The sequence below is a fragment of the Panthera leo genome, chromosome B3, assembly GCF_018350215.1.
Source record: "Panthera leo isolate Ple1 chromosome B3, P.leo_Ple1_pat1.1, whole genome shotgun sequence".
Lineage (NCBI taxonomy): Eukaryota > Metazoa > Chordata > Mammalia > Carnivora > Felidae > Panthera > Panthera leo.
In genome coordinates this window covers 111,940,210-111,961,497 of record NC_056684.1, presented here as the reverse complement: position 1 = coordinate 111,961,497, position 21,288 = coordinate 111,940,210, and the positions used below count along the sequence as shown (strand labels likewise).

The window sequence follows — 21,288 nt, the reverse complement described above, 5'->3', positions numbered from 1 at the left end:
TAAATCTGAAGGTGCCTTTAGGTCTATAGTGGGTCTCTTGTAAACAGCATATAGATTGATCTTGTTCTTATCTATTCTGTTACCCTATGTCTTTTGATTGGAGCATTGAGTCCACTGATGTTTAGAGTGAGTACTGAAAAATATAAATTTATTGCCATTATGTTGCTTGTAGAGTTAGAGTTTCTGGTGGTGTTCCCTGGCCCTTTCTAGTCTTTGTTGCTTTTGGCCTTTTTTCTTTTTTTCTTCATTTTTTTCTACCCTCAGAGAGAGTTCCCCTTAAAATTTCTTGCAGGACTGGTTTAGTTGTCAGGAACACCTTTAGTTTTTGTTTGTCTGGGGGAACTCTTTATCTCTCCTTCTATTTTGAATGACAGCCTTGCTGGATAAAGTATTCTTGGCTGCATATTTTTCCACTTCAGCACATTAAATATATCCTGCCACTCCCTTCTGGCCTGCAAAGTTTCTGTGCATAGGTCTGCTGCAAACCTGATCTGTCTTCCCTTGTAGGTTAAGGACTCTTTTTCCCTTGCTGCTTTCATGATTCTTTCCTTGTCTGAGTATTTTATGAATATGACTATCATATGCTTTGTTGATGGTCAGTTTTTTTAATCTTATGGGAGTCCTCTGTGCTTCCTGGATTTTGATGTCTGTGTCTTTCCCCAGGTTAGGAAAGTTTTCTGCTATGATTTGCTCACATAACACTTCTACCTTTTTTTCTTTCTCTTCATCTTCTGGGACTCCTATGATTCTGATGTTCTTCCTTTTTAGTGAGTCACTGATTTCTCTAATTCTTCAATCGTGCTCTTTTGGCTTAGTCTCCCTCTTTTTTTCTGCTTCATTATTCTTCACAAGTTTGTCCTCTATATTGCTGATTTGCTGCTCTGCCTTATCCATCCTTAACATCTGCCATGGCATCCTTTCGACATTGCAGTTCAGTTGTAGCATTTCTTATTTCATCCTGACTAGCTTTTACTTCTTTTATCTCTGCAGAAAGGGATTCTAATCTATTTTCAACCCCAGCTAGTATTCTTATTATTGTGATTCTAAATTCTCATTCAGACATCTTGCTGGTATCTGTGTTGATTAAGTCCCTGGCTGTCATTTCTTCCTGCTCTTTCTTTTGGGGTGAATTCCTTCATTTTGTCATTTTGAAGGAAGAAAATGAATTAATACGGTAACAAAAATTAAAATTAAAAAATTAAAAACACACACACACACAAATCAAATAAATGATGCTAGATTGTAGGTGTGTTTGGTCTTGTTGTTGAAAACCAAAAAAAAAAAAAAAAAAAAAAAAAAGGCGAAAAAAGCAGGGGGAAGGAAAACATTTGAAAATTTGAAAAAAAAATGAATACAATGAAACAATAAAATGAAATGATGGACAAAAGGAATGAAATCTTTCCATCTTGAAATCTTTTACAACTATGTGGATGGAACTAGTCATATTATGCTAAGCGAAATTAGAGAAACACAAATATCATATGACTTCACTCATATGAGGACTTTAAGATACAAAACAGATGAACATAAGGGAAGGAAAACATAAATAATATGAAAACAGGGAGGGGGACCTAACATAAGAGACTCTTAAATATGGAGAACAAACAGAGGGTTACTGGAAGGGTTGTTGGAGGGCGGATGGGCTAAATGGGTAAGGGGCATTAAGGAATCTAATCCTGAAATCATTGTTGCACTATATGGTAACCAACTTGGATGTAAATTAAAAAATAAATTAAATAAACAATCTTTTAAAACTGAAATTATGGAAGCAAAATAGAATTTGAAAAATTCACAAAAATGTAAACCATATAGTGTAAAAAACAAAGAAAAATATTTTTAATAAAAATTGAAAATAAAAATAAATTTTTACTCTTTCTGTATTCAAGAAAAAGAAAAGAAACAAAAAAAGAGAAAAAAAAGAAAATTGAAAAGATGGACCAATGAACACACTGAAATATGATTGAAATTACTTCATTTTCCCCTAGAAGTCAAACTATGAAGAGCTTTATAGTCCTTCAGCTAAACAAGCGGATTTGTGTTCCTGAAGAGTGAGGTTGGCCCAGTTGGGCAGGGCTTAGTGTAACATCTCCATTCTCCACTAGATGGCGTTGCTAGCCTACTGGGGTGGAGTGTTGCGGTGCTCGTAGGTGCCTATGCGCATGCAGGGGAACAGTGAAAATGGCATCACCCAGCTACCCAGTCTCTAGTATCGAACTGTGTGCTCTCCCCGACCAGTAATCGCTCACCCGTCCTTTGTCCTCGGCTTCCATCCACTCCCCGCTTTTACGCTGTCTGTGACCAAGCCCCAGGTAGCACCTCCCTCCTGAGTTTTATCTCAGATGCAGCTGTGTTTCCCAACCCCTTACTTCTGAGGGACTGCAGCTTTGACCCGTTCTGCTCCTCTGTGGGAGGGTCTCACCCAGCAATGACTGGGTGCCGGCTGCTCCCAGGAACGTTCAAGGGACCATGCTGCTGCTGATGCCCAGAGACTGCAGCTGAGTGCTAGCCTACCCCAGAAAAAGTTCACGCGATCATGTGGCAGCCATGTTTCAGAGATTATGGAAAATCACACCACACAGCTGGCACCAGGCTTCACTCCCAATGACCTTGTTCCAGCACCCGTGAATGTGGTTTTTCTCCCGGGTCCACTGGGGCCTTTGGGGGAGCCACACAGCCTCTACCAGATGTCCTCCCAGCAGGGGAACGGCCTCTCCCTGTGTGGCCCAAAGACCCTCAACTTCACTCTGCTCCTGGGGATTCGCCCTTCTCACCAGGGCACCACCAGGTATTGAGCTGTGGCATTTCAGACTCTACACTCCCCCTGTTTATAGAGCTTAATGGAATTTGAACCCTCTCCTTTTTCCTTTCTCCCTTTTTAGTTCAGTCCCTGCACTGTTTCCACTTTTCCACTTTCTCTCCAGGTGTTTTTTTTTGGGGGGGGTGCTTTTCCTGAACCCCCCCTCCACCCCTGTCCTCTCTCCACAAGCAAAAACAGCTCCCTGACCTCGGTGGCTTCTCTCTCCCCAAGTTCACCCCTGCGGGCTGCATACCTGTGGAATTCTGTGGTTCAGGTTGTGCAGATTGTTGTGTTAATCCTCAAATCAGTTTTCTATGTGTACGGGATGGTTTAGTGTTGATCTGGCTGTATTCCATGAATGTAAGACACAAAAAAACTTCCATGCTGTTCCACCATCTTGGCCCCTCACCAAGTGAATTGGTATTTTTAAAAGCTCCCAGGGAGATTCTAATACAATAGTTAAAATTGAGAATTGCTGGGATGGGAGAAGGGCACCAAACTCAGCCCTATGGACAAATGTTAATGGGCAAATAGACAAGGAGAGAAGAATCAACTTTATGCAAAGGCATGGAGGTAATAGACCTCATGGCACATCAGGGGAATTGCAAATAGGTCTGTTGAGCTCAATATATGAAGAAAGGTAGATACAGTGAAAAAGGAGACTAGAGACATAGGCAGAAGGTAAATCATTATATGGTCTATGAAGGAGTTTGGACTTTATACTAAAGTCAATGGAAAACCAGTAGGAAAGAGACATGAGCTCATTCCTCTTTTAGAAGAGACAGCTTCAGGTGCTGTGGAAGATAGAATAGAGGGACTAGAGAGGGGAAACCAATTAAGAGCCGTGCTAATCTAGGCAGGAAAAAGGGCCTGAACTAAAACAGTTAGGTAGAAGATAGGAAGGTAGGAGATATTAAAGGAAAAGATAACGAGGAGGCAGAATGGAGGCAGATAACTAGGAGGCAAACTAGGACAGTTGGACATGATAGACAAGAGAGTAAAAAAACTGTAAGGCTTATAATTTTCCTTATTTTGTATGTACTTTTGCTCATATGTTAGTGATGGATCTGTGCAGAATGAAACATTTCAGAGGTGGAGAGGAACAGCCTTTCATGGACTTGTTAACAACATACAATGTGGTTTGAACCTAGTCATTTCAAAATCAAAAGCTATCAAAATAATCAGGGACCATTTTACAATCCCTAAATGACTAAATTCCTGACATGCTTAAGGTCAAACATCTAACTAGCATTTCCACCCAATTTAGTGGGGACAGAATAAACTGCACTAAAACAAAGGTTTGAGAGATTTTAATTAACACAAATGGCTGTGCCTCGTCTTTAAATCTGTCCAAAGCAAACGGAGTGAAAGCCTTCTAATCCTTCAGAGCTTCGTCTGGCAGTGACCTCAGAAAAAAGATCCTCCCTCCTACATCATCAAACTGACTTCCTTTAGCTCTTTGTTGTTCTGTGTAGGTTTTTGATCCCAGAATTCTCTACAACATAGAAGGGCGGGGTGAGGGGAACCCAAAAAACAGTTAAAACATCAAGTGCCCTGGCACCCACTTTACAAATCTCCTAAAAATATTAAATTAGAATGTACTTCAACAAATAAATTCTAAAAATCTACACTATGCAAGCCTTTAAAATAATTTTGAAAATGAAAGTAGTTCTTACTACATTAGATTCGTTTTTGCTGGTAGTTAATCTGCTGGTAGTTGTAGTGTTCACAGTACCTGGTGGGAAACATTAGGAAAATGGGAGCTTTCTTTGAGGAAAAAAACCCAACAAAACAAAACCTGGTTTTATTTTGAGTTGTAAGGCTACTAACATTCATCACACATCACATATCATTGCATCACTGTAGAATGACTCTGGCATTAGCATTAATGTGGATTTTGTAATTGTGTTAGAAAATAACTTCAAACAGTATTTTTAGAGTTCAAGTGGCAAACCCTTCCCTGCTGAGGGCCCATGTCCCACGGAGGGAAGAAAATCATTTGAGGATTATATGCAAGTAGAAATAATTTTGAGAGCCTACAAAGCATATGTTTAATATAACTTTTACATGAAGAAATGGGATGATAAATTATATATATATATATATATATATATATATATACATATATATATTTCAGATAACCCAGATACATATTCCATAAAAGTGGCCAACTGTGGACAGTAGAGAACAAAAAAGATAAAGGTGGGCGAGGGGACAAAAAAAGGAGGCAGACAGAATGACAGGCATAGGCTGAGATGAAGAAGAAGAGAGCCAATAAAAGGGGGGGGGGAGAATTGTGGGGCGTTTAAGTAGGCTCTGTAGTGAGTCTGTCCTAGGTTAGGGTTGCCAGGATACCCAGTTAAGTTTGGATTTCAATAAACACTAAATAATTTTTAGTATAAGCATGTTCCATGAAATATTTGGAACATGCTTATACTAAAACATTAATTATTTATCTGCTATTCAAACTTAACTGAACATCCTCTATTTGCTAAATATGACAACCCTATCCTAATAATCCTGCTGAGTTTCCTAAGTGTGTGATATTACAAAGTTTGGAAGCTATTGTCACTCATTGAAATAATCATAATATTAATAAAGGTACAGTTTATTTTTTTCAACCTTCAAAATTTATTTTTAGGAAGAAAGAATTTTATTCTCCCCTGGACTTCTGTGGGGTTTTATAGGAAGTGAAAAAATGACTTCGATTCAAAATTAACTTCATAACCTACTATAGGTAGTAGTAGTAACTATAGTAACTACTATGTAGTACTACTATAACAGAAACCTAACTTTGACATTCAAAGTTCGAGTTGGGTTGCCTGGGTGGCTCAGTAAGTTAAATGTCTGACCCTTGATTTTGGCTCAGGTCATGATCCCAGGGTCATGGGATTGAGCCCTGAGTTGGGCTCATGCTGAGCATGTAGCCTACTTAAGATTCTCTCTCTCACTCTACCTCTGCCCCTCTCCCCCACTTGCGTGAGTCCTCTCTATAAAACAAAACAAAACAAAACAAAATAAAATAAAATAAAATAAAATAACAAAATCCACAAAAGGTTCAAGTTGCCTCAAAGCTTTAAAAAGCCCATATTTAGGGGTGCCTGGTTGGCTCAGTTGGTTAAGCTTCCTTCCGACTTTTGAGGTTGGCTCAGTCAATATCTCATGGCTCCTGAGTTCGAGCCCAACGTCAGGTTCTGCACTCACAGCATGGAGCCTGCTTGGAATTCTCTCTATATCCCTCTCTCTCTGCCTCTACCTTGCTTACGCTCTCTCTCTTTCTTAAAATAAATAAACAAACCTAAAAACATATTTATCAGGGACCCAGATTTGAGCTAACTGTGGGTTTCTGACCCTGTTTTCTAGCATTTTAGCTTAACATTATTTGGCAGCACTTACTGGAGTATATGTCAGCCATCAGGAAGAGTAATACTAAAGTGAAGTAAAGGTTAAAGCCAGGAAGAATGACTTGCTTTAAGAACAGAGAGAGTTATAGAATAAATAAGGTCTCGAGAGTATTCATTTCCCACCTCACTGGGCTTTCATCTGAATTTATAAGTGTAGCAAAATATTCACATCCAACCTTCAGCCTCTTCTCAAAAGAACTCAAGGAAATGCCAAGAGTATGAGTTCAGTGGGGAGAGGAGGTGGAGGGGAGGAGAGAAAAGAAGTCTGTCAGAATCAAATGTCTTATCGTCAGTTATATTATTGCCGAAGATAAACTTCCTCTTTAAACTACCAGCAGGCATGATGGAAAATTCAGCTGAATTGAAAGATTATTTCATGCCTGTGCTCTCTAAGATACATGGCTGCCAAAGACCACGAACTGTTCTCTTGACTCTACAGAGGCTGGGGAAGGACTGTTCCATAGCCTGGGTCAAATTGTAATTTTACACTGGTGGGAAAGAAAATCCCTTTACATGTGACCCATGTCCATAAGGACTTCACTCGGTCTAAAATGTTTTTCTCTTCTATAAGCCTAGGCGAGGCGGAATGCCAAACAGATTAGATTGACAAAGGTAATGCTATATATAACCAGGGCCTCAAGAGGGTTTGCAAGTATGGATTGCGTAAAGTATAACAAACTAATATTAACACAAGATTGTATCTTGCCAACCAAATAGATCACACCACTGCAACACAGCCAACCAGCACACAGGACGGTTTGTGTGGGAGGAGGGATTCTTGGCCAAGAGTAGTGGGAGAAACCTTTTTTCTATTTGGAAATGCCTAGAACAGAAGGGCCTATACCCTGATTTGCTGGGAGGTGTGTCCAAAATGACACTTCATCCTTTAAGACAGGTTTGTGAAATTCAAATCTTTTGGAACTAGAGGAAAATGAACTGTATCTAGGAACAGTATTAAGGACTTAAACTTCAAAAAATCAACACCGTGTACAATTGCCCAACTCATTTTATAATTCAGTGTCCCAATTACCTGACTTTTCTGTGGTGGAAAGAAACAGTATTAGATAGGTATTGTGGAGGAAGTGGACAGTGGATGTATTTGGAATGGAGGGAACTCTAGTTCAAGGCATAGAATAATAGGTAAGGATTGCACAGCAGAATATGGAGTTTATTAAGGTCTAATCAAGGCTGCCAGTAATACACCTCAGTGCAGAGCATGGAAGAAAACATCAATAGTTTTGTTTTTCATTTGATATATAAATGTAGCACATTTTGTCCTAAGAGTAATAGAAGGCCAATCTCTCTGACGATATTTCAGGTTTCCTGAATTACCACTATTTGTGGACTAGAAGCCTGGATGTGATTGGTGCCACCTACTGGGCTAAATGCAGAATTACAAACTGTGAACCCATTTTGAACAGTTTCCTTTACTACTAAACAAATTACCCTTAGGAGTATGAGTCTTCATTGGGACGATTACATATTAAAAAGTTGATAAATTCAGATTTAAATCATAGCTTTTAGATGTGGAAGGGTCATGAGATATCATATGCTTTAACACTGGCATTTTCTGCGCATTCTAGGAGATGAACTTTGGAGAAGGAGTCAGAAGCCTGGCTTTTCTGAACTAGTTTTATTGTGAGCATTACCCAAAACCACATGTTTTCAATATGCTCTATAATATGTTTTTACTGTCTTAGGCAAAGAAAAAACTGAAACTAAATGACTTGCCTGGGTTATTTAACTGTTTAGCCTCAGAATAAGGCCTGTGGCTCATATATCTGACTGTAAAACCAGAGCTTTTCTATTAAAGTACTGTTTCCAGAATTTGATGGTGAGATGATTTTGAGTGGCAACTGAAATAAATTTAGGAGGTTCTAGAACACAGCATTAAATGCTATATAAATCACAGTGAAAAAATTACTCCCTTTTCAATTCTTCAAACTCGATTGCATCAAGGAGAAATTTTCGGTTTGGTGCAGGTTTGCTTTAAAACTCCCTACACCATGCTAATCTCACTTCCTAATAAAGATAAAACGGACCTCAGGCTTTAGCATCTGGTTAGAACATTAAAATCTTGTTTTCAGTATACTTATTAAGTTTACTTTCTATTATGGAAAACTATTATTGGTTTTCCACTTAAAATAGGAATTTTGGGGCGCTTAGATGGTTCAGTAGGTTGAGCCTCGGACTCTTGATTTACAACTCAGGTCATAAACTTGTGGCTTGTAGTTTCGGTGTAGGGCCAGGTTCCGTGCTGGCAGCGAAGAGTCTGCTTGGGATTCTTTCTCTGTCACTCCCCTTTCCCCTCTCCCTTCCCTGCCTCCTCCACTCTATGCATGCATGCACTCTCTTAAATAAATAAACTTAAAAAAATAATAAAACAGTAATATTAACTTTATTTTCCAGGAATGCATTAGGAAATTAAGGAAGTCAATCTAAACAGAACATACTGAATAAAAAATAGACTAAGGGAAGTTGGGAAACACTGAGCATGACTAAACCGTATCATATCACTGTTGATAATGTTATCTTAACATAATTACTTTAAAAATCCCTCTACGAAGAAAACTAATGCTTCTTTTGTTCTTTTTTCAATAATCAAACAAAGAAGTCAACATAAACAAAATCTAGGACTCAGATTTCAGATCCACTTAGGCTCAAATAAACCCAAAGATTTTGTGTTATGTGGGTGTTAGAAAATGAAACTGGCCTATAATCAGTGTTCAGTGAATGCACAATCAATAAGACAGAGCAGTAATGGGTCACACATGCCTGTAGCTACTTTCATTTGTAGTAACTGGAAATTTAGTGCCCTATCACTTAATTCTCCAGAAGCATAAAGAGGAGATAAGAGAAAAGAGGGTACGATCTGTGGGCTGCCCTAGTCCAAAGTTCAAAGATTCAACGTTCTGCAAGGAAGGAAAAAAAAAAATTTCCATAGGGTGATTGAATCAAATGGAACCCTTCACTATTTACTAATCTTGACTTGATTTGAATCTGGAGCTAAAAGATTTTAAACTCCTTACTCTAAGATCCTTTGAAATGACCTTCAGCTAATTTTAAAGTAAAACAAGAATCTGTCCTTCTCATACCCTCTTCTCCTCCATCTTTTAAATTTATACCTTGATGACTTTATATTGCTTCTGATTGTATTCTAGGTTCTTATTGGAGAAGAAAATCTCAAGCTTTCTGTTTTCCAATTCTTATCAAGCAATAGTTAAAAGAAAAAATATAAGTAGAACACAGGTTAAAGGATGGGTAGTAGATCCAGCCATCTAGATTTTGTAAATTTTATCTATGGGCCAAGTCAGACTAATAGTGTGCTGTGCACATGGACCAAATCATCTTGAACTGACCCATTGCTTTTTAAAAATTTCAGATTGATAATTTTTTTTATTATATTGTGCCAACAAAGATAAGAAACAGGCTAGGAAATTTAGATTCTGAATTCACCTTAGAAATATTGTTGAGGACATTAGCTACTATAACATATGTAGAGTATCCCATCTCCATGGAAGAGAAATTTCTCTCTGGTCTCAGTTCTAGTAAAATCTATATTTCTCCTGAGCAATTGGTTTATTATTATTTTGTGGACAATGTAAACCCATGTTTCTTTTTCTGGGAAATCCAGAACCAAGTTTGAAGCCTGCTTCTACCAACTATATATAATACTTTCATCATGTATTTTCATGTATTTACCTGGCTTCAACTTATTTTCTCTCTGATTTGATTTACTCATATATTTATTTAATCTTATGTGCTCTGTGATTTTATCAGCTGTTCAAGCCCTTAATAGAATAAGATTGAGAAGAAATTAGAGATATACATACTGATACCAATACTAATAAAACATTGTCATCCCCTAACCATGATTTCTCACTGCATGTGTCTTTTTTAAAATAGAATTCAGATTCCACACAGGAGCATCTGTACTAAGTATTTTCCCATTCTTAAGTAGACTGGTATATTCATGGGGGGTAATTTTATTATCTTGTTTCACAATTACATATATTCCGTACATTCTTTTGTATATATTACATGTTATATGTAATTAATTAAAAAATATATAATTTAAATTATAAAAATAATTTAAATTAAAAAATAGAGTTCAGATTCATAGATCCCTGAAAATTTAAGAACCTTTTCTCCTGTCCCTCAAAAGCTATTCTTTTATTTTCATTAAAAAAATTTTTTTAAGTGTATTCCCTTTTGAGAGAGAGAGACAGAGCACGAGCAGGGGAGGGGTAGAGAGATTGAGAGGGAGACACAGAATCTGAAGCAGGCTCCAGGCTCTGAGCTGTCAGGACAGAGCCCAACACGGGGCTCGAACTCACAAACCATGAGATATGACTGGAGCTGAAGTTGGACAATTAACTGACTGAGCCACCCAGCCGCCCCTATTCTTTTCTTTTTCTTTTTTTTTTTTTATGGTAAAATATACTGTTTTCTCTAATGATGCCATAAATTCTTTGGGAGGGGGGAGGAAACACTGAAAATCTCAGAGAAAAATCTGAATTGGCAAAACTCACACCCATTGTCAAATGGCTATCTCTTTGGCCTTCATGAGATCAAACTACAATAATTCCTAGGAAAATGGAGGAAGTAGGGAGGAAACTAATTTTATCAGGTGTCAACTATGTATCAGCTACATATACTAAGTACATAATATGTAATTTAGTCTTTACAAAAGAAAATTCATTTTCTCCAGAGGAATCCTTACTTTATCAGAGCTTCTGAGAAATAATGATAGTTATAAAACTTATTATGTCACTACTAACATTTAATTTACTGTGTGCCAGGCATTGTGGTAATCACTTTGCAAGGAATGGAATTTTCAATGTAAAATAAAATAAAACCTCCACATGTATACCGATACTTTACCTACCTCAAGACCCAGGAAGAGTAAAATATGCTTGCTTTGGCTCCAAATTCTGCTGTAAGTTCAGTGATAATTTCAGGTCATTGGCCTTCTGGTAGTTCTTCAAGGCTTCAATTCTCAACTACATCGTTTTGCCATTAAAGCCATTCTACAGGAGAACATTTTTCAGAGCTACACATATAGTATTGGCTTCTCTAAACCACCTGTTACTTGAAACCTTTTTACTCAGAAGTTTAAAATGATCCCATCATGTTCAGTCTTTAAAGTTGGGCAGAAAGTATTTGTGATTCCCCCCACCCCCATTTCAAATAGAACAAAATCAAGACTAAAGGAAAAAAAATGTATTTATCTTAAGTTATTCAAGGCGAAGCTGGAGATAGGTTTCCACAGCAATCTCGCCATGGAACATTTCTTTTAGCAGGATAATTGGTAATCCAGAGGAGGGCATAGGGATTACTATTATGAAACTAAAAGACGTTGTATTACTTGAGTGAAACTGTATCCCATGTCCAACCTTGGAAGATCTTAGTACCTGAAGGATGTTGGCTTGTTCCTGATACCTGACCCATTCCATTTTCCTCTGTGGCTTTTCCTGGTGGAAGAAAGAGCTTCTGGGTGACAAAATAAATTGAGATCAGAAACCAGCGTTCTCAAAATGCTGCAAAGACTTCATAGCCAAAGTATGCTGTCATAGATTCACTAATAAATTGGTTTCAACTGCACAGTCCTTCTAGTAGCCCTCATCGGTACAATCCATGCTCTAAAAGCTAAAAGCTAAATGAATAGAATCAATTTTTATGAATAAATTTGTTGTGAGAAGATTAGATACAAGCATAATATCCCTAAATAAATGTTCAAAAACAAATTAGCTATTGTTTTGACATCACATAGTTATTGTGGAGTTACATTGTTGGTATAGTTTCTCCCACTTTGCCCTCGTTAACGTTATTTCCCCTAAACTTGGATTGCCACTCTGATTCAAATATAATATCCCAAAGGAACCACATCTCCTATAAAACTTGTATCAGTTTCAGGAGCATACTAATACATTATTAAAAATCTCCATTCTATCACCTCTAAAAGCCCCTACCATTCAGAAAGATCACACTACCTTCTTTTTCTCTTTCACTTTCTCTGCACATGATGTCTCCAGTTCATTCTTGGTCTTCCTAGGTGAGGAGGGGGTTTTGGGAACCTGGGATAAAAGAAGAGAGCTAAAGGAAGAGAAGGTCCCGGGAAAGAAGTACAATGTCTCAGCCAACAGTAAATCCAACACACATATGCTCAAGACCCAGATCCTGCCTATTTGCCTGCCCAAATTAGCCCTGATTGTCAACAGGCTGTTTCCAGCAGTGTGGCATCAACAACCCTGAAATTCTAAGTAACACGTAGTCCACTTGCCTTCCCATCCTGCAAGTCTGCTTTGTTTTTTATCTGCGGTGCTTTTTGTTGATCACCAAGTTCTTCTGTGTCGAATGTCTGTAGAGAGACGTTTTGGCAAAGCTTTAAATTAGTGGGAATTAGTGAGGGAAGTGGAAAACCAATATAGGTCAAGGTTGTTTGGTTTCTGCCAGTCAGGAAACTGTCAGGGTTCGACCAGAAAAGTGTACTACCAAATGGGGTTCAGAATGGAACAAGTCCTTCTATTTGGTCTCTTTAGTGTAACTTATAACAATAAAACCTATTAACTGTACCCTTATTATAAGCCATCAGTACTATAAGCTACTTGCACATGTCTTTACTTATTTACAATATGCTACTACATTACAAACATTCTCATTTAAGCCTCACAGGACTATTTTTACTTCTACCTTTTCCAATGAGGAAAAGATATTTGAAGAGGCTAAGTCATTTGTTTAGGGTCACACAGCTACAAAAGTACAGAGCTGGAATTTGAAGCAGATCTTGTGAACCCTGAAGCTTATGTTCTTAACCCCTGACCATACTGTTTTTCTCTCTCCACTTTCTGCTGTCTAAAACTATGGGTAGGGAAAGCCAGTCACAAGCTAACATACAGGGACATCCCTTTTAAAATCTTTTGGGAGCTTTGAAGAAGCTGGGTTTTCATAGACGAATTGTGCTGGCATAGTTCTTATCACAAGGACTCAAAAACAGAAGAACTAAAACTGACAATTCACAGAACTGATTTGTAGCTACCTCTGAGAAGTAGGAGCAGATCTCAGGTCAAGATGCAAGACTTGATGGTATCCTGATTATTTGTGGAAAGTTAATATGAAAAAAGCAGTCAGAGATCACACTACACACTGTTTATATCACAAGACACAATCTATTCTTCTAGTCTTCTAGTCTGTGAAAAAGCACTCAAATCCCAACGACTTAGACTACAAAGGAACATCCACTCCCACCTGGTTTCCCAGCAAAAGGCCCTACTATTATATATTAGGCAATGCCGTGATTGTTGCAAAATCATAGGAGAATTAGAATTAGGTATTTATTCATTCATTCATCCATCCAACTTACATTTATTGTCTACTATGTTCTAAGCATTGTGCTACATGCTAAGGATTCAGAGATGAACAAAGCAATCAAGAAACTGGAGGAGCTTGTATTCCAGAGGGGGTCAGGGAGATAAGAAACAAGTATAATCATAATTAATAATAATAATAATAATAATAATAAAATAAAAATAATAAGTTTAATTATAAAAAGTGCTATGGAGGACATGAATAGAGTTATATAATAGAAAGTGAGGAAGGGGTGCCCTATTTTATTTATTTATTAAAAAAAATTTTTTTTAATGTTTATTTTTGAGAGAGAGAGAGAGAGAGAGGGAGGAAGGGCCAGAGAGAGGGAGACACAGAATCTGAAGCAGGCTCCAGGCTTCAAGCTGTCAGCACAGAGCCCGACGCAGGGCTGGAACTCAGGGACCACGGGATCATGACCTGAGCCAAAGTCGGACCCCCAACCGACCGAGCCACCCAGGCGCCCTGGGGTGCCCTATTTTAGATAGAGTGAACAAGGAGGACCTCCCTGAGGAGGTGACATTTAAGCAGAGACCCGAAGCATGAATATGAGCCAACCAAAAGAAATAGTATTATAGGCCAGGGTAAAGCAAAAGCCTTGAGATAGGAAGAGTCTGGGCATGTTTGAGAATCCATAAGGAGGCCCGTGTGGGTTGCATAGAAAGTAAGGGGAAGACTTCTATGAGAAGAGAGAGGCAGGCAACAGCCACATTATGCCACAATAAGGAGCAGCTATAAATGGTTTCCATAAGAATAACGACGTGATTTGATTATTTCAAAAATATCACTCTGGCTGCTGTGCGAAGGATGGATTGGAAGGAGGCAAGGATGGAAGCTGGACGTGACAAAATGGAGACAGAGGAGACAGAGGAGAAGGAAATTCTTTGCATTAGGGTCTGTAAGACAATTCTAACAAGAGATCCTTAGAGGCACACCTTGTTCCATAGCATCTCCATTTCCTTCCGAAGCATCTTGTTTTTCCTTTCCTGTTGGGGGTGGGGAGGAAACCAAACAAACAGAAACGTGTTTGTCCAGTCATTAAAGTGAAATTGGAAGAAATTATAAATAATGAGGGGAAAGGGATGGGGACACAGGTATAAAACAAACCATAAAGGAAGGCAATAAATAGACCTAGCTCAAAATCCAGGAACATGAGAGATGAGTTTGATGATGATGATAATAAAAAAATAATAATGATTTTTAATAATAACTCTAATTATGGTAATAATAGTATGATATCAACAGAAACGTGTTCCTCACACAACACTTAAGATGTTTTGATCATACATAAGTTTCTCTGGGGCTTAGACCACTAATTTATAATTTTTAAGATCCTTTACCTTGTTGGTTTTTTAAACTCTTATGAGTCTCCTGAAGCAAACTATTTCTTTTATTTTACTTTGGTATTTTCTATTCTTTCTGAAATGTGAAGGGTTAATATGCTTGTATTACTAACCCTTAAATGAAAAGTTTTTAAGAGTCAAAAAGAAATAGAATTTTTGCTACCAAGTCTTGAATTTGCCCAACGTTTCATCTGACCCCTTTCTAAATGAAGGAGATAGGAGTATTGGAGCCTCAGATGCTAGAGATGAACTGTCTTTCCTTCCACATCTGATGGTAGTAATTGAGTTGAGCCCTGTTCAGGAGGCAATTCCCTGAAATGCCCACCAAACTCTTACCAGATTCTGCTTCATCTCCTCTGCTTCCTTAATGAGCTCCATGATTGAGGATTCTTCACTCCCCTTGCCTGCCATGATCTGCCTCATGATCTGTAGACTAGAATGGAAAGACGTCCCAAAACATAATACTTCCTAAAGGGTAGTATTAATACTCTGCAAGCAGTCAGAAAGCGTTCTGTCAAGGGAGAGAGATGGGTGCCGAAGTCATAGGAATTACAGAATTCCTTCTGGACATAGTAGTTCTCTATAGGATGATTTTATTCCCAGTCGACATTGGCCTCAGCTATGTGCTCTAAAATGAATTCTGTGTTCAACAATGCTCAAAACTTAGGCCTCCAACAGCCAGTGAGACTCTTCTTTACTCCTTCAGAAAAATATTTTGGTGTATGGCTTTTGGGGTAGAAAGGGTGTTTTACCCCTGTGAAGAAGGAGTTCATAGAATCTGTTGTCTTCAGCATAAATCCAAGAATTATGTCCTACCCCATCTCTGTTGGTATTGTTTCTCCATGTGAAAGACATTTGAGTTAGTTGGGGAAACCACTTATATCCTTATGGTAGCTCTCAGAGAATCCAAGCCATCAAGAAGTTTCTAACAAAATCTGAATCAATACCAAGTGAGTCAAAGACTCTCTATTCTTTAAAAACATTAATTTATGCTTATGTTTATGGTACTTTTTCCTCCTTAATTATAAGCAGCGAAGCAAGCCTTTGTGTTCTCTTGCCCTGAGAGACGTTTATTTCTGCATTGTAAGCAGCTGGTGCTTGATCACAACTTTCTGCCTGGCTTTTGCTCTCCAAAAGTCGGGGCTCCCTGAGATGCTTACTGTAAGGGTAGAGAATGAAGGTAGATCCATTAAGGTGAGATTCTTTGAGACTGGAAAGGAAACAAAGTTGGTGGGTCCCAAGAACAGTGAGTGCTCTAGTTAAGAGTTGAGACCTTATCTGCCTGGCATATTAAAGAGGCCAGACCTCCAGAAGACTCCTAGGCCCAGAAAATTTTTCTGTTTCCCTGCTTTGCATGGGAAGAGCAGAGTCATCTACCCTAAAGTGATTCCACAAACATGTATAAGGAGCTATCAGTGTAACCATGGTAGACTGACGATACTAAAGGCTCTTCTCTGTTTCTCGGGTGGGCATCCTAGGGAAGAAGGGTGATAACTGTAGCTCCTTGAGATGAGGGCTGAGTCATATGTAATTTTACTAAAAGTAAATAAAAGATTACTTGCCACTGATTTGTGGTTACAAATTCTTTATCTATTATAGCTAAATGTCTAAACCTTTTTAAAAATGTAAATAATCATTGTTAATCCTACGGATTAAAGTTCTCCAGCTTTTTCCCCTCTAGGAAATCCTGAGTAGGGAGCCCTTACCTTCTCTGTTTTTCTTCCAAGTTAGACATCAACTTCTGAAATAAGAGATTGTTCTTATCTTCAAGAGGTTTTAGGATCTCTAGCAGTTCCTGCTTCCTTAGCTTTAAGTCCTCATTCAATTCCTTCAAGTAGTTGTCATCTATTTTGGAACATCTGTGGGAAGAATAATATCTGTCTTTAGCCTAGGTTAATAATAGAGACTCTCCTTTCCCTTCTGGATAGTTACCACTTGGCATCTGTTCAAGGCTCACCTTACTTTTGAGGGCAAGTAAGATCCTGAAGGGTTTGAACCACTTGTCATCTTGAAGGGAAATTTCTACTCTAAGAATAGAGATGTCTTCTTGAAAATACGTGCCTTCTTGTTCCATTCAGTTAGGTCATCATTTTTCTGCTGCTGTTCTTGAAACGTCTGTTGCATTGGACTGGTTTTAGCTGCAGCTTGAGTCACAATGGCCCTAAGACCACAGAATCAACAGGTCTTTTAAGTAACTCCAACATCAGAGACAGCTTGTTGACTGAAAATACTGTTAGATACATCTGATCAATTCTTTCCTTAGGTTTAACCAATGCCCAAAGTTTTATCCTGAAGTCTTTGATTGAATGGGGCAGAGAATCAGAACACATCTATATTATGGAATTCCTAGAAAACAGTGGCTGGTCAAAAATAACTCACTAACACCACCTTCCATGCCAAGTAACCTCCATTAAATGTCTACTACATACTGTCCAGATTCTGTGAGTAAGGAAAATATAAATACAGAGCATCTACCTTCTGAGGTTCTTAGGAGAAGAGAAAAACCTCTAAGAGACATTTTTGAAAAATAAAGGCCAAACTGGCAAATATAAGCTATGGATATAATAGTGAGCAATATATGAGCTAACTATCATTATTTTCCTATCTTCAAAACTTGATATACTACAGGGCAAGAGAGAATAATACTGGACACATAGCAAGAGACATAATTTGTGAAAAATCCATACTATCGGTATGTCCTTCCACAGCCAGGCTTTTTCCTGAGAGACTGCAAATTTACACTTACTTCCAGATTCTGATTCGGCCTCCATTTTTCTTCCCTTGCTAGAACCACATTTCTCCTAGACTAAGATTTTCTGTCTTCATCTATGTAACTTAGTGAGCAGAAAATAACCCAAAGAGTCACACATTTGTTTCTTCAAGCCCTTTATTTATTTTTTTTTATTTTTTATTTTTTTCTTCAAGCCCTTTAAACACAGCTTTAGGGCAATATTTTTAGTGATGTTCTCAAATATGAATTAAGTCATGTCAATTTCAAGTATTGACTGAGCATTTCTGGGCATCTTCTATGGGCATCCTCCAGAGTAACTTAACCTCTTTGTGTTTTGGGAAACCTTAAAGGCAGGATATTGTAGTGGAAATAACGCAAGATTCAGTTCGTCGATCTTGGTTTGAATCTTGGCTTCACTGTGAGAAGTGAGCTGACTGTGAGCAAGTTACCAAATTCTCTGAGCCTCGGGTCCCATTTTTGTAAAAATGAGAATGGCAAAAGGTTTGAGTGAGAATTAAATATAATATTATATGAAGTTCCTGGCTCATGTCAGGTGTTTACTTTTTCATGTGTTTTTGGTTGTTATGGGTTTGGGGATTGTTTAATGCCCTAAGCAATACAAAGTACAAAAAAGGCTGATTTATATGAGGCTGATGAAACTTAAACTTCAGAGCCCTTTATCTTTACAAACTTCTCTCAAAGGCTCCATACCTCATTTTATATCCATAATTTTGTATTCTTTTTTTAGAAAGAGGGAAATCTCCAAGTTATGTATACTTCAGGGTCCCAAAAAACCTGGATCTGCCCCTGGTTGGATCTGATAAATATTTCCTATCAGGATCTTCTACAGCAAACCTTCTTAGGCAGTCTCTACAAATACATTTTCTAAAGCAAATATGTGCCACTTGTACGTTTTATATGATAGCTAGTATAATATGACATTAAATTAGAACAGTCATATCAGATGAAGCACAATGTAATTCACACTGGTTGTCTTAAGAATTCCCATGAAAAGTTTGGATTTAATGAGGGTGAACAAACTAGCTAAAAGAAGGAACTAAGTGGACTAATTACTAATAGTTTTTTTAGACTGTAGATGTAGGTGGTATCAAATAGTAGAGAACAATAATGGCATTGATACTAAAGCAGAGCCTCTTTAAATTTCATGTCTTAATGTTTGGTTGGCAGAATAATGTTAGAATTTTAAAACACTTAATGGACAGGCAGCATCCAACTCACCTTCCTTTGTGTCCTTGCTTGCAAATGATTGAACAGGGAAGAACATTTGCTATTCTGACATCAGAATATGTTCTTTTCAGTGGCCAATCAGCACATTTTATTCCCTAACATTCCGATGCCCATTTCTCCAACTTGTAATCTGACTTCAAGAAGAATATTTGTCTTGTAATAATGTATACATTAAAAGAGCTTAAAATCAAAAACTAGTATTGAATGGATAATTGATAGACTACATTAACTCTGGGACAGAGGTAGGGAGGGTGAAGCTATAGATGACCATTAGAAATTGAAAGGAGGGAAGTTGAACACTGATTTTTCCTGCAGTAGAAAGTTAAATCATCTGTTGATTGAGGAAGCATGGTAGGAAACTTGGGAAGAGCAATGACTTGAGGTTTGGAATAGCACCTGCACCATGGAAAAGGAAGCCAACCAGGCAAGAGTGAAAGGATCGCCAAGTAGTGCTAAAGGTCAAGGTGAGTTTGGGAGTTGCAGATTGTCATGGCATGAATCAGCAGTTATACAATTTCTCCAGCAGTACTTGGCAAGATAGAAGCAATAGTAGGAAGAACAGATGGTTGGTTGACTCTGAGCTGCGATTTGGCAGAATATATAAGCAGAAGTTCAAGGAGTAAGGGGGCTGAGCAGTCTGGTAAGAGTATCCATAAAAGAGAGAGTTGATCATGGTATTCAGACTGTGCAGGGAAGAAACTGAAGAGCGGGTGGTTAAGAGGAGAAACCAGGGAGCGGTTGAGTTTAAGGGGTCTAAGGTAGAGGAACAGGAGGTTATGGTCAGCGAACATACTTCTTATGAAATAACTTGTAGGACCTCACCAATGTTTAGATAAATTATAGTAGCAAATCATATTTTTTTTCTGCAGTAAACATTGTGTTTCTTTGTCACTGCATAATATCCACTGAAATTCATATGGTACCTCAAAATAGGCCTTATAACAAGCTATTTACAATGACCTCATCCAACATTATAGCATTTGATTTTAGTATCTGTTAAGAAAAAGCGTGAATGCTCTATAATTAGAGAACTCAGAGCAGTAACATTTTAGTGTTAGTTTTACCAGTAAAGAATCAGATTAGTCTAATTAAGCCAGGTTTCCAATAATAGAGGCAATTATTTTCATATTAAGGGGGAAAAAAAGTAAGAGTGTGCACGAGACAAAGAAGTTTTTCTATTCTCCCCTCCCTCAGTTTTGGTTGTGGCCACAAAATTCCTGAGGGAGGAAACATGAAGACCTTCTGGTCCTTTCTGACCCAGAGCCAGTTCAACCTTGAAGACATTATAAGATTTCCAATAAGTAGAGAAGTGCTGGAAAAATCATAGACATTAGGTTCTTAAAGATCACCCACCTCTCCTTGTGCTGTTTGTTAGGACCACTTTGTTGTCTGTTTTACCTCTTTATAGCTGTCCCAAGCTAGGTAGCATCTACATTTGGAGTGAATCCGGGTAGTTTTGAGGATTGAGTTATATTTCAGGAGTCTTGAATTCCCTGTGTTACAGTTGAGGTCTTTTTGAAAGTAATGCATTTTCTCAGTGTGTCCAGATACTTAGTACAATGGTCTTCACACTGAGGCAGGTGAACTTTCACAAAAGCATTTCAGGAAAGGTGGAAATGAGGTTGGTTTTCAGTGAGTCTTTTGCTGGATCCTCAATTTCCACAAGCACTCTTCACTAAAATGGATTTGCCTGCAAATGCCCCTTGGCCACTTTCCCCATCTTCCTTTCCTTAATCACATTTTTCCCCTTTGTTAAAACGAAATACCTTTCAACCATCTGAAGTCTTACTTCAGCGACTTGTTTATCTTACTTTAGAGATTTGCTCAGGGGATGGGTTTAAAAACTTCTAGGGCATTAAACTAACCACAGTTCAAAATGCTGGTGTTGGGGTTAAAGAGAGGGAAAGATTGTTAATGACTGGATTACAAATTATTTTGCAGGTCAGGTGGTTTCCCATTCTTTGCTTTCAACAAAATTGAAGGATGACCTAATAAAATTGTCAGCTTAAATTTATTACAAATGAGATTTGATGATAAATTACTATATGGGTTTTGGCTTATCATTCAGAAAGAGTTCAAAGATTTCAGTGACACTGTTGTAACAAAATACCTTTCATTCCTATCTATTTATTTGTGTAAACAAGTTTTCTCAGTATTGTATATAAAGTAAATAATATAAATAAAATTGATGCTGAAGTCTATATTATTCTAGACTAGAATAATATAGGTAAAATATAGATAAAATAATATTCACCTGTAAATATGTGAACTAAATCGGGGGAGGGGACAGTCTACCCATCAATTAATACAAGCATTTCCAAAATAACTTTTTATACTTAAAAAACATTTATGACAAAAATTGTGTACTGCTAATAATTATAACGCTAATGCAACTCTAAA

The 21,288-nt window shown here is 37.8% G+C and overlaps 1 protein-coding gene across 8 annotated transcripts; it reads right to left on the bottom strand.

The window, feature by feature from the left end:
• Positions 1 to 4,092: 4,092 nt before the first annotated feature.
• Positions 4,093 to 18,943, bottom strand: CCDC196 (coiled-coil domain containing 196). 8 transcript variants are annotated; one of them, XR_006203172.1, is made up of 11 exons: positions 18,880 to 18,943; positions 16,867 to 17,070; positions 16,616 to 16,768; positions 15,246 to 15,342; positions 14,502 to 14,552; positions 12,485 to 12,586; positions 12,195 to 12,278; positions 11,616 to 11,694; positions 11,090 to 11,231; positions 4,474 to 4,532; positions 4,264 to 4,292 (listed from the first exon to the last, which is right to left on the bottom strand). XR_006203172.1 is itself a non-coding variant. In XM_042940652.1 (10 exons), the coding sequence occupies exons 2-10, from the start codon at positions 16,914 to 16,916 to the stop codon at positions 4,173 to 4,175; spliced, it is 795 nt and encodes a 264-aa protein (XP_042796586.1). In that variant the 5' UTR covers positions 16,917 to 17,070; positions 18,880 to 18,943; the 3' UTR covers positions 4,093 to 4,172. The 8 variants fall into 8 exon arrangements, 5 of the variants coding, with proteins under 5 accessions (XP_042796586.1, XP_042796587.1, XP_042796589.1 ...); XR_006203173.1 differs by having other exon boundaries at positions 11,616 to 11,675; XM_042940652.1 differs by lacking the exon at positions 11,090 to 11,231 and having other exon boundaries at positions 4,093 to 4,292.
• Positions 18,944 to 21,288: the final 2,345 nt, after the last annotated feature.